This window comes from Pristiophorus japonicus, chromosome 13 (genome assembly GCF_044704955.1).
Source record: "Pristiophorus japonicus isolate sPriJap1 chromosome 13, sPriJap1.hap1, whole genome shotgun sequence".
In the NCBI taxonomy this organism is placed as follows: domain Eukaryota; kingdom Metazoa; phylum Chordata; class Chondrichthyes; family Pristiophoridae; genus Pristiophorus; species Pristiophorus japonicus.
In genome coordinates this window covers 81971561-81983902 of record NC_091989.1, presented here as the reverse complement: position 1 = coordinate 81983902, position 12342 = coordinate 81971561, and the positions used below count along the sequence as shown (strand labels likewise).

The 12342-nt window shown below is 46.6% G+C and overlaps 1 protein-coding gene across 1 annotated transcript in view; it reads left to right on the top strand.

Moving 5' to 3' along the window:
- Window positions 1-8049, top strand: part of LOC139278131 (docking protein 4-like) — a 316413-nt gene extending 308364 nt beyond the window's left edge. The window contains exon 5 of the mRNA XM_070896787.1: window positions 7985-8049. Within this exon, the coding sequence (XP_070752888.1) occupies window positions 7985-8049 (65 nt within the window). The remainder of the gene's footprint in view (window positions 1-7984) is intronic.
- The last annotated feature ends 4293 nt before the right edge of the window (window positions 8050-12342 follow it).

The window sequence follows — 12342 nt, the reverse complement described above, 5'->3', positions numbered from 1 at the left end:
CTTGCACTCTCTCCCTCTCCCTCTCTCTCACACTCCATCTCACTCACACAATCCCTCACTCTCTCTCCCTCTCCCAATCTCTCTCCCTTACTCTCTCTCACTCTCCCTCTCCCTCGCTCTGTCTCTCTCGCTCTTTCTCTTCCACTGTCTCTCACCCTCTCTCTCTCCCTCTCCCCCTCTCCCTCACTCTCCCTCTCTCTCACTGTCTCTCTCTCATTCTCGCTCTCTCTATCTCTCACTTTACCACTCGCTCTCTGTCTCACTTTCCCTCTCTCACTCACCCTCTACTCTGTCTCCCTCTCTCTCCCCCTCTCTCTCGCTCTCTCTTACCTATTCTACACTCCCTCTCTCTCTCTTGCTCTCTTACTCACCCCACACTCTCTCCCTCAATCTCCCACTCTCTCACTCTCTATCACTCTCACTCTCCCTCTCTCCCTCTCTCTTTCTCTCATTCTGCCACTCTCTCTCCCACTCACTCTCTCCCTCTTCCCGTCTCTCTCCCTCCCCCTCTCCCTCCCCCTCTCTCTCTCATTGTCCCCCTCATTCTACCTCTCTCTCTCTTCCTCTCTCTTTCTCTGTCTTACACATCCCACACACTCACTCTCCCACTCTCTCTCACTCTCCCACTCTCTCTCACTCTCCCCCTCTCTTTCTCCCTCCCTCCCTCTCTCACTCCCCCACTCTGTCACTTTCACCCTCTCCCTCTCTCTCACTCTCCCAATGCCTCACTCTCTCTTTCTCTTTCTCTTTCTCTCTCTCCCTCTCCCTCTCACTCTGCCACTCTCTCACTCACTTTTACACTCTCTCTCACTCTCCAGCTGAGGTTCCAGCTATTTACAATATAAATGATTTGGATGATGAATGGTCATCTGCTGTGAAGGCACATTGGGGGTGCGAGGGAAGATGTAAAAATCAGTCAAGGGACTAGTAAGCTGAACATGTGTATAGCCTCTCTAGGAGCAGGGGTGTAGTAAAGGGGATGGACACCCCTCGTACAGTAAGGTTTGACCCAGAGAACAGTTGTGTGCGGAGATTGGGGCACCAGCTAGCTAATACACTCGGGAATGGAATGTCCTGGGGGCCATTATGCCCACAACAGAATATGGAATATGTGGTTCCCCGGGTGGGGAGAGGAGAGACAAGCCACGGCATTGATCAGCTTTGTATACTTCCGGAATCTGATAGTACAGGGGTTAGTTCTAGCACCCCAGGAAAAAGTAAACATTTTTTGGTAGAAATGAAATATATACGTGATGATGCAGGAGCTGCCCTTTGGCCCTGATTACTGTTGAGATTGTAGCACTGTAGGTTGGAAGTGGGGGTACAGCTGGAGTTGACCCTCTTTCAGTAGAGCTGGGGAGGCTTTCCATATTTCGATCAGGTTTTAAAATAGTGAAATGTTGAACACAAGTAACGGGAAGGTCGTGATTGAGGATGCTGCAAAAAGTCACAAGCCCAAATATTTCTGTTTCGTGATACTGACTTAGTTAAATCGTCCTTATATAAAAGTTGAAAGCAGTGCTGCTTAGAGTGAAAGAGTTTGTCTTCTGGGAGAACAGAATCCTACAGCTGATCTTGGTGTTGCTGTAAGATTTTTATACAGAGCAGAACCGTGATCTCTTGTTTCTGGCGGCTACTGGTGAGGTTCTGAGACATTGAAGTGATGGTTTCCCCATTTGGTTTTATTTTCAAATGATCTCTGGTACATAAAAACATAAGACAAAGTAGTATGCCACTTGGCCCCTCTAGCCTGCTCTGCCATTCAATAAGATCATGGCTGGTCTCATCTTATCTTGGGCTCAGCTCCACTTCCCTGCCCCCTCCCCATAACCCTTAACTCCCTTATTGCTCAAATCTGTCTAGTTCCACCTTAAATATATTCAATGACCAGTCTCCACAGCTCTCTGGGGCAGAGAATTCCATAGAAGAAATTCCTTCTCATTTCAATTTTAAATGGGCGAACCCTTCTTCTGAAACTATACCCCCTCGTTCTAGATTCCCGCACAAGGCATCTAACTTGTCGTGCCTCCTTAGTGTTTCAATAAGAGCATCTCATTCTTCTAAACTCCATTGAGTATAGGCCCAACCTAGTCAACCTTTCTTCATGTGTTGGGGTAAAAAGAAGGCTTCTCTTCAAGGTGTATTCCCTGAAATAAGGAATCGACACCTGCTCTTTTAACGACCACAGAATCAAACAGATGAAATCTTGGATTCACTTTTACGATTTTTCTTCAAACATATGCAGTGGAAGCATCCCAGTCTTGGCCGCCTAAGAAGAAAGGATCTTCCCCGAGTAATGGTTCTACACACAGTTATACATTTTCCGAGGTGTGCGACCCTCGTGCAAAGCCTTCTACAGCCACCGGTTGGCCTACAGCTTATCAGCAGAGCTAAATTGATTCGTTAACACTGATCAGAAGAACTGCTGTTAGCCTGTCAGAAATGTAACCGACATAAGAGGCATGCCATAGCACAAGCAATAGCCAAAACATTGGATAAAGGGAATAAAGACAGTCTGGCAGAAAGGACTTGTCTTGTATAACCTTGATGGTTTGTTCCACAGAATCTTCATATCTGTTCAGCTCATGATGAGCTTACCTCAGTCTGTTGGAATGTTGTTCTGCAGGGTTTAAAGATAAACGCATGAGCTACACCCTTTAATGTGATTTTGTTCCATACCCTTATTTTGTTTTTAAATATGCTTTATACCCCCTTACAATCTCCCATTATAGCCATTGGCACTATGCCCAAACCAGGCCATTTCCCAGTTAATTCCTCGTGGGTGAGTCCCAGGTTTGTCCCTACTTCCTGAACTGCAGGACTCACCTATTGGCTTTCCAATCAAGGTTATATAAGATAAGTCCTTTCTGCTGGACTGTCTATATTCCCTTTATCCAATGTTTTGGCTATTGATTGTGATATGGCATGCATCTTATGTCGCTAACATTTCTGACAGGCTAACAGCAAGATTACCAATACTACGCCTTGCACAACAATCAGTACATGTGATATTATCTGTACCATGGATGTACTTGCACATTGAGTCCAGCATTCCAAAACTTCATGTACCAAGGCTGACTAGCCAACAACCCCACAGTATCCTTTTGCAGTTTGTCTATTTCTTCCATCAGGACTATATGCTTTAGTCTTTGCCTCGAATATGCAGTTTGTTCTTTTAGCTCGGGTATTAGTTCTCCTTGCGGCCCCATTGTCTTCTCGTCCTTCTCGGATAGTGTCTGTCATTGTCCCATTGATGGTTTCTTCTTTCAGTTCAGGGTTTATAATGTACCCGTTTAGATAAGTCAAGCAGAGTAAAGCAGAAGTCAGTATTCATGATGGTGCAGGGGGTAACCCTTCCCTTAGTCGTAAGTCATGTTAGTTGCCGTGGTGCTCATACACTATTCCCCATTTCCTCATGGAACAGCAGTTGTTTCATAGTCCATGGTCAGTGGTGTGATACTTGATGAGCACCCATCAATTCAGCCATATCCACAGTCGTCTTTGGTCATTCGTGGTGGATCTCTACTATAAAAATAATCAAGTTGTTTTATGTTGTCATCTATGTTAAGACTCTTCTTACTGTTCTCTAATCACATATCTGGATAGGTCATGGTAACGCACGTGAGTTTAATTTCTTATTGCCCCTATATTTCTGTCTGGTATAGGGGATCTCCCTTTGTTGCATCATGCTGAGGTTTCGTACTATCAATACCAATTATATTTAAATGTCCAATTACACATCTGACCTTTGGGACCCAAGCATGATTGTTCCTCCGCACCCACAGGCATGAGTCATGTTTTTGTCCAATGTCCAGTTGATAAATACATCGTGTTATCCAATCCGGCACCTTTCCATTTTGGAGTTACTCTAGGCTATGTTGTACTCCACTGTTTCCCTCTGTATTCTCCTGCTCATGTTTCTTCACTTTGTTTATCAAATTTATGGTTCTGGCATGGTCTCAATATGTAGGCCACTTGTAACAATTCCCTCTCTGTGCCACTACCCAGTTATGCCTGTACCCTTTCATTATCCTCATCCCTATCCAACAATCCCTGTAAGGTTTGGGTTAGGGAGTCAAGCTGATCATCTATCATGTGCTGATCTATAGTGTTTACCATTGCAACTCCTGCCGCGTATCCTGCGCCTGACATTTCTAGTATCCCTCTTTTCACGTTAAACTTCATGGTGTTTGATTCAGGGCCTTCAAGTGCTCGCAGGGTCAGGTTTTTATACAGACTTATGGTCTCCGATCCACAGAAGCTGGGGATGATTATATAGATGTTTAGGAACACTAATTATTCACTGATGTACCCCAAAGTGTATCTTATTCTTTGGGGACCTGGTAGTGCTCACGGTTGCTAGAGTGGTTGCTGGGGCTGTGGTGGTGGATCTATCTCGGACTGACCCTCCAACACCATTTATAGGCATCTGCACACTGGGAGGGCTGGCACATTTTCCACTCACCCTCCCCTTGTTGGGTTACTCTGGAGAATTGAGTGAAAGCTGGAGCGCACCTTATCTGCACCCCTCTTTCCTGAGTGTAGGCTCCTTGTCCCCCTTTTTAGTACAAAACACAACGCGGTCTTCACTTATTACTGGTCTATCCCCATTATCGATCCGATGTTGTCTTATGCCCATTAATCTGACACTGCAATTTAAGTCCACTGTTGCTCCGACCATCACCGTGAGCGTTCCTTTATCACAACTAATGTCGCCCAAGTCCCTGTAATACAGGCCTTGCTGTCCCTCAGCTGATTATTCTCTGTGAGGAGGCGTTACTGCATATTGTTCCCATGAGAACCAGAATAATATTTCCTGGTCATCACCGGTTAGTTAGTGGCTGTCTTTTCAACTGGGTTCAGTGTTTCCATTTGCCCCCGAAAACTGCATGCGCACGTGTCACTTACCATTATTACCTGATAGGGGCCAGTCCATTTTGGTGAGAACCTGGGCTTATCTTCAGGTACTTAGACCTTCTGTTTCTTAGTATCATTCTCCAAGTCCTTGATTACTTGCTGATCTCTAGCCTGTGCTTTTAGGTCATGTAACTGCTTAGAGTTCCATCACAAATCTCCGTATCCTGTCTTTATATGGTCCTAAGTCCTCACTCTCTGTATCCAAGGCTTCTGGCAGTCTCATAGCTCTTCCGGTCATCAGTTCAAAGGGCGTCAGTCCTGTAGTCCAACTAGGGGTTGCCCTTAATTTCATCAGTATTCGGGGTAACACGTCTACTCACCCCCTTCCTGTCTCTTCGATTGCCTTGGCTAGTGCTGTCTTTAAGGTTCTATTCATTCATTCCACTAATCCGGATGACTCCGGGTGGTATGGGATATGGAATTTCTGTCTAATTCCTAGTATCACACAGGCCTGTTTCATCACCTTCCTTGTAAAGTGTGTACCTTGATCTGAGTCCAACTGTAGTGGTGTTTCCCCCTCTGGATACATGTCATTTAAGAAACGTGCCTGCCAGCGTCCCTCACCAGCAATGTAGGGTCGGCAGTATGGGGAATACCATTGCAGGGGATTAAGAGTCTAAAATAATTGGACACCCCCATAATCTCCAGAAGAACTCCACATGGAGGTTGGACATAGACCATATTTAATTCTGGGGATTCCAATCTAGCACAGATCCAAGATTGTTTGGTTCCCACTGTACAGATTGATAGTTTCCCAGGCGCAAAATATATTCGCCTCACCAATGTCATTTATAAATTGAAACCCCAGCCCAACGTTGAGAAGGTCTTGTTTTCGATTGGTATCATCACAGGCAGTCCCTCGAAGTGCGGATGACTTGCTTCCATGCCAAAAAAGGATGAGTTCACAGGTGTTTCAATGAAGGACATAATATTCCAGATCTTGAACTGCATCCTGAAGGGTGGAAGATGCTTGTGCGTGGATTTTTTTAACGTGGGGTGACCGTTGCACACCAGCAACCACATGGGCTTGACAGAGCTAGGTCTTGGTCCAGTCGCAAGGATTATCCAAGGCGACTGGAGACCTGTTCTGCTGCACGGACCAAGTGCGCACACATATCGCAGTGTGGGCTGGCCCGTGCTGCCTCTGGGCACCTGGCCCCAATCACATCCTTCTACAGTCTCTCGCCGTTCCTTGGCCCTGACCTCACCGCTTCTGCTGTATCTGCCCACGCTCCAATCACTGACCTGGTCCTTGATGACGTCACTCTTGGTTAATATAAACAACTGATCGCAGTAGACTCCATTCGCCACTAAACAGCGAGGGATAATACTGAAAACGCATTACCCAAGGCACGTATCTGGATGGCAGAGATTAATTATAGTACAGTCATTCAACGGCAGAAAATCACAATCGAAGGCATGAATAAATACATTGCAGCTACAACACACATCCCAGAACTACCCTGACAGCAGTTTCAGGTGGATACAGATCTAGTCCATTGGATACACACCACAGCACAGAACATAAAACATTAGATGAATCATTTAAACTGAAAGATGGAAGGCATTCTTCTGGAGACTATGGGGATATCCAATTAGTTTAGACTCTTAGTCTCCTGCAATGGTGTCCCCCACACTGCCTACCTCTGGTCACGCAACACAAGGGTTGCCAGATGATCCATATTTTTTTGTTTATCTAAAATGTTTCTTGCTCGGGTGATGCACCAGGGTGTCTTGGGTTGCAAGAAGGTATGTGAACTGTTTCAGGGTCCGTGTCAATTGATGTGTCTGACATTGTTGGTGAGGGATGCTGGCAGAGATGTTTGTTAAATGACATGTATCCAGAGGCACTAAGTTGTCCTCCCTGGACGGTAAGGGTAGTCATAGGGTGAGGTCTCACTGTTGTCACTAGGGATTGCTGTCTATTGCTCCTTGGGAGGTATGGCCCTTTTCTATGTGGGAGCTTATCCTGCGCTTGTGTGGATTGCCTCAACGTTGTTGTGGGTCTCGGGGATTTTTTTTTAAAGAGGGTGGATCCTCTGTGATGGAAGGGTCCTGTGTGGCCCAGGTCTGAGTTTTTCGAATGGTAGCCTGGTGTAGTTGTGTGTCCAGTACAATAGCATGTGTTGAACATGTATGGGAATTTCAGTGTCTCCCGTTCGACTTCCCTAGCCTGTGACTGTACTTTAGTAAATCCTGTGTATGTAGATCCGCATGTCTGGTGTGTATGTAGGTCCGGTGTTAGGGTCAGTATGTGTTACCTGACTTCCCTGATTGCTGCTGGCTTGAAATTTCCTTTCAAGTTTCTCCTGATCCAGTCTGTTGTCTTTGTTGTGGCCTGTGGCAATCAGACTATATGGAGCTCCTGCCCCCACTCACTATCCACTTCTTGTAAAGTGCTCTGATAGTTGACTGAGGATTTGTGTTTTTGGCGCACTTCAATGAATGTGCAGCCAGTTTGTCCAAGGTGACCTGCGAAGGGTTAGCCGGTTTGATACTGAGTTTTTGGGCTTGTTGAATGATGCCTTTAGTGCATCCCTCCTTGTCCCTCTAGATTCAATAAATGAAGACAATGAATCATTTTGTAAATTTTCCTAACTGTCTTATTAAATGTACCTGTGGCCCATGGGTAGTTATAGGGATCCCGATTAATGTCAAGGACCCGTATATGGCGATGGGTGAAATTGTCCCTGGCCTCGACTCCACGGGTGATCCTGATCAGTCTGTGTCGAATGAAGTCGCTGTGGTATTGTCTGACAAGGTGCCATATTGAGCGGGGGATGTACGTTGAAATGTCGGATTTGTCTTGGAGGCGTTTTCAGACCAGTGTCCATATTGCCAGCGGTGATGCCCACAATGGTGAGTCCCTGGTCTTCTGCAGTCATGACTGGGGTCGGTACTGGTTGTGAGACCCCCTTGGTTGGGCCTGCGATTGGTGAACATTTAGATTATAATTCCCTCTGTGGTCCAACAAAACGGTGTCCCCAAGAACGTTGCAAAACTACTTTTAAACCTAAAGGATCAATTTACAATAAGTGATAATTTATAATCAATTATTCCATCGTAGTGTTGCACAGCGGCAATATGAATTTAAGGAGCCTACTGTTGATCAGCAACTTCAAAGACGATTGAATCCGGCTGCTTGAAACTGAAAGTTGATTTCCCTGTTAACCCGGAGGCTGATTCACCACAGCACGCCACAAAACTGTCCGTGAGTCTGTATCCCTAAATTCTGAAAACAATTAGCGATTAATGTTGTGAACCAAGAAATAATATGTAGGGGAATGGATTCATCAACTGGGGAGATCTCCTTAACTATTGTATTTCAGTAGCGTTACATCCAACTAATCTCATACTTGCGTTGTTTACTTATTGGGCCTACCGTTGCGTTAAAGCCTCAGGCTAAATTTACTTGTGGCCTCTTTGTTTATAAAGGTCTGTTCAGAGAACAAAGTTACGATTTACAGGCTAACAGCAAGATGACTAATATGATCCCTTGCAGCACAACCAGTGCATGTGACACTATCCATATCCACGGGATGCACTTGCACATTGAGTCCAGCATTCCCAAACTTCATGTACCAAGGCTGACTAGCCAACATTTCCTCAGTGTCTTTTCGCAGTTTGTCTGTCTTCCATCAGGACTATAAAGTTCAGTTGTTGCCTCTGAATATCCTGCTCCAGTTGAGTTTGTTCTCCTTGATGGCCTTCGCATACCCTTCTTGAATAATGTCTATCATTGTCCCATTCCCTTATCCGACCCCTTGCTATGTTGTCTTATGCCCGTTAGTCCGATGCGGCAATTTGAGTCCCCTGTTGCTCCGTATGTCGCCATCTTTATCACAACTAATGTCGCCTGAGTCCCTGTAATACAGGCCTTGCTGCCCCTCAGCCAGTTGTTCTCGGTGTGAGGATGAGTTACCCCATGTTGTTCCCATGACCATCAGTCCTGCAAAAAATATTTCCTGGTAGTTAGGGTTAGGGTTAGACTATAGGGCTAGACTTTTCACTTCACATCGTCCATATATGGCCTAAAACAGACCCTATCACCCATTTTGAGCAAACAGTGGAAACTAGGCCTAAAATATCGCCCGAAAAACAAGTGCCTAACTTTCCACTTTGATCGCCCACACAAGGCCCATCCCAAGTTTCAGCACCAAGCATGCACTTCGCTGGGCCGATGCAAGGCCCAGAAGAGTGCTGAGAAATAATTGCTTTTATTGGGCCTAAGAGAAGGAAAACATAGAAACATAGAAAATAGCCCTTCTAGCCTGCACCGCCATTCAATGAGTTCATGGCTGAACATGAAACTTCAGTACCCCCTTCCTGCTTTCTCGCCATACCCCTTGATCCCCCGAGTAGTAAGGACTTCATCTAACTCCCTTTTGAATATATTTAGTGAATTGGCCTCAACTACTTTCTGTGGTAGAGAATTCCACAGGTTCACCACTCTCTGGGTGAAGAAGTTTCTCCTCATCTCGGTCCTAAATGGCTTACCCCTTATCCTCAGACTGTGACCCCTGGTTCTGGACTTCCCCAACATTGGGAACATTCTTCCTGCATCTAACCTGTCTAAACCCGTCAGAATTTTAAACGTTTCTATGAGGTTCCCTCTCATTCTTCTGAACTCCAGTGAATACAAGCCCAGTTGATCCAGTCTTTCTTGATAGGTCAGTCCCACCATCCCGGGAATCAGTCTGGTGAATTTTCGCTGCACTCCCTCAATAGCAAGAATGTCCTTCCTCAAGTTAGGAGACCAAAACTGTACACAATACTCCAGGTGTGGCCTCACCAAGGCCCTGTACAACTGTAGCAACACCTCCCTGCCCCTGTACTCAAATCCACTCGCTATGAAGGCCAACATGCCATTTGCTTTCTTAACCGCCTGCTGTACCTGCATGCCAACCTTCAATGACTGATGTACCATGACACCCAGGTCTCGTTGCACCTTCCATTTTCCTAATCTGTCACCATTCAGATAATAGTCTGTCTCTCTGTTTTTACCACCAAAGTGGATAACATCACATTTATCCACATTATACTTCATCTGCCATTCATTTGCCCACTCACCTAACCTATCCAAATCACTCTGCAGCCTCATAGCATCCTCCTCGCAGCTCACACTGCCACCCAACTTAGTGTCATCCGCAAATTTGGAGATACTACATTTAATCCCCTCGTCTAAATCATTAATGTACAATGTAAACAGCTGTGGCCCCAGCACAGAACCTTGCGGTACCCCACTAGTCACTGCCTGCCATTCTGAAAAGTACCCATTTACTCCTACTCTTTGCTTCCTGTCTGACAACCAGTTCTCAATCCACGTCAGCACACTACCCCCAATCCCATGTGCTTTAATTTTGCACATTAATCTCTTGTGTGGGACCTTGTCGAAAGCCTTCTGAAGGAAATGGGCACTACGGATGCAATTTGAACTTCAGAGGACGGGTGGAGGATTAGTTGAGTTATTAGTTACTTTAAAGATAATTGTACTCAGAAAATTGGAACAGAGAATTTAAAGCGGTCTTGTTGTTTTTGGTAAATAGGTTTGATATATTGAAATTATTTTGTAAATAGCTTTTACATAGTGAAGTTATTTACTGATATTGTTGAGGCCTATCAAACTGTGCGGAGTGCGGGGTCATCAACCACTGCATCTCCTTCCAGACCTGCCTTGCAAAGGGGCAATCCCGAAGGAGATGGATAACCGTCTCATCCACACCACCCACTGCCGACTCGCGGGCAGAGTGACGTGTCTCTGAAACCCCGGCTGTGCATGAAGGACCTGCCAGGTAGGGCCCTTCTCACCGCCAACCGAGCTATCTCTTGGTGCTTGTATGAAAGTTCTGGCAATGATACATTCTGCCAAATGAGTTTGATAGTCTGCTCGGGGAACTGCCAGATAGGATCCATCATCGCCTTCCGTAGCACGTCCAGGACCTTGCGTGCCGACCACTGCTTTATAGCCTTGTGGTCAAAGGTGTTTTTCTTGAAAAAAATTCCATGAAGGACAGAGCTGAGGCATGGTCCAACTAGTTGGCGTGTTCCACGGCAGCCTGGCCAGACCCATCCTTCGCCACACCGGGAACAGATAGAATCTCAGCACGTACTGACACTTGACATTTGCATACGAAGGGTCTATACACAGCTTGATGCAGCCGCACACAAAGATGGCCATGAGGATGAGGGCCACGTTTGGAACGTCCTTTTCCCCCCTTGCCCAGAGATTTGTACATGTCTCTGCGGACACGGTCCATTTTCGAACTCCAGACAAATTGGAGGACGTCTCGGATGACTGCCACGGCACAGGAGCGGGGTATGGGACAGAGCTGCACCACGTACAACAACACCGAGAGCACCTCACTCCTGATGACCAGGTTCTTTCCTGTGATGGAGAGTGAGCGCAGCTTCCACCATCCCAGTTTCTGTTTGGCTTTAGCAATACGCTCCTTCCAGTTTCTGGCGCATGCCCCATCCGCTCTGAACCATAATCCCAGCACCTTCAGGTAATCTGATTTCACGGTGAAGGGAATAAAGGATCGGTCGGTCCAGCTTCCAAGGAACATGGCCTCACTTTTGCTGCGATTAACCTTTGCTCCAGAGACCAGTTCAAACTGGTCGCAGATTGTGAGCAATCCGCGGACCGACTGCGGATCCGAGCAAAAGACGACGACGTCTTCGATGTACAGAGAGGTCTTGACCTGAGCGCCTCTGCTGCCTGGGATTGTCACCCCTTTAATGCCCGCATCCTTCCTGATGGACGTGGCAAAGGGCTCGATACAACACACAAACAAGACAGGGGACAGCCTTGCCTGACTGCAGACCTGATCGGAAAGCTTTCAGTTTCCCACTCATTGATCAGAACTGTGCTATTGATGTCTGTGTAGAGCAGTTGGATCCAATTGCAGATACGCTCCCCAAAACCCATCTTGGAGAGCGCGCCCATCAGGTACGTGTGCGAGATCCTGTCAGAGGCATCCTCTTGGTCCAAGCAGATTAAACAAGTGTCCACCCTCCTGTCCCGCACGTAGGTGATCGTATCCCTGAGTAGCGCGAGTCTATCAGAGATCTTCCTGCCGGGGACAGAGCAGGTCTGGTCCGGGTGAATCACCAGCTCAAGGGCAGACTTGACCCTGTTGGCGATGACCTTTGACAGGATCTTGTAGTCCACATTGAGCAGCGAAATGGGCCGCCAGTTTTTGATTTCCTCCCTCTCCCCCTTCTGCTTGTAGATGAGGGTGATGATGCCTTTCCTCATCGATTTTGACATGCTGCCGGCCAGAAGCATACCTCCGTACACTTCCAGCAGGTCTGGGCCTATCCAGTTCCACAGAGCTGAATACAACTCGACCGGTGCGCCATCGCTTCCGGGAGTTTTATTCGTCTCGAAGGACCGGACGGCCTTTGTCAGCTCGTCCAGTGTTA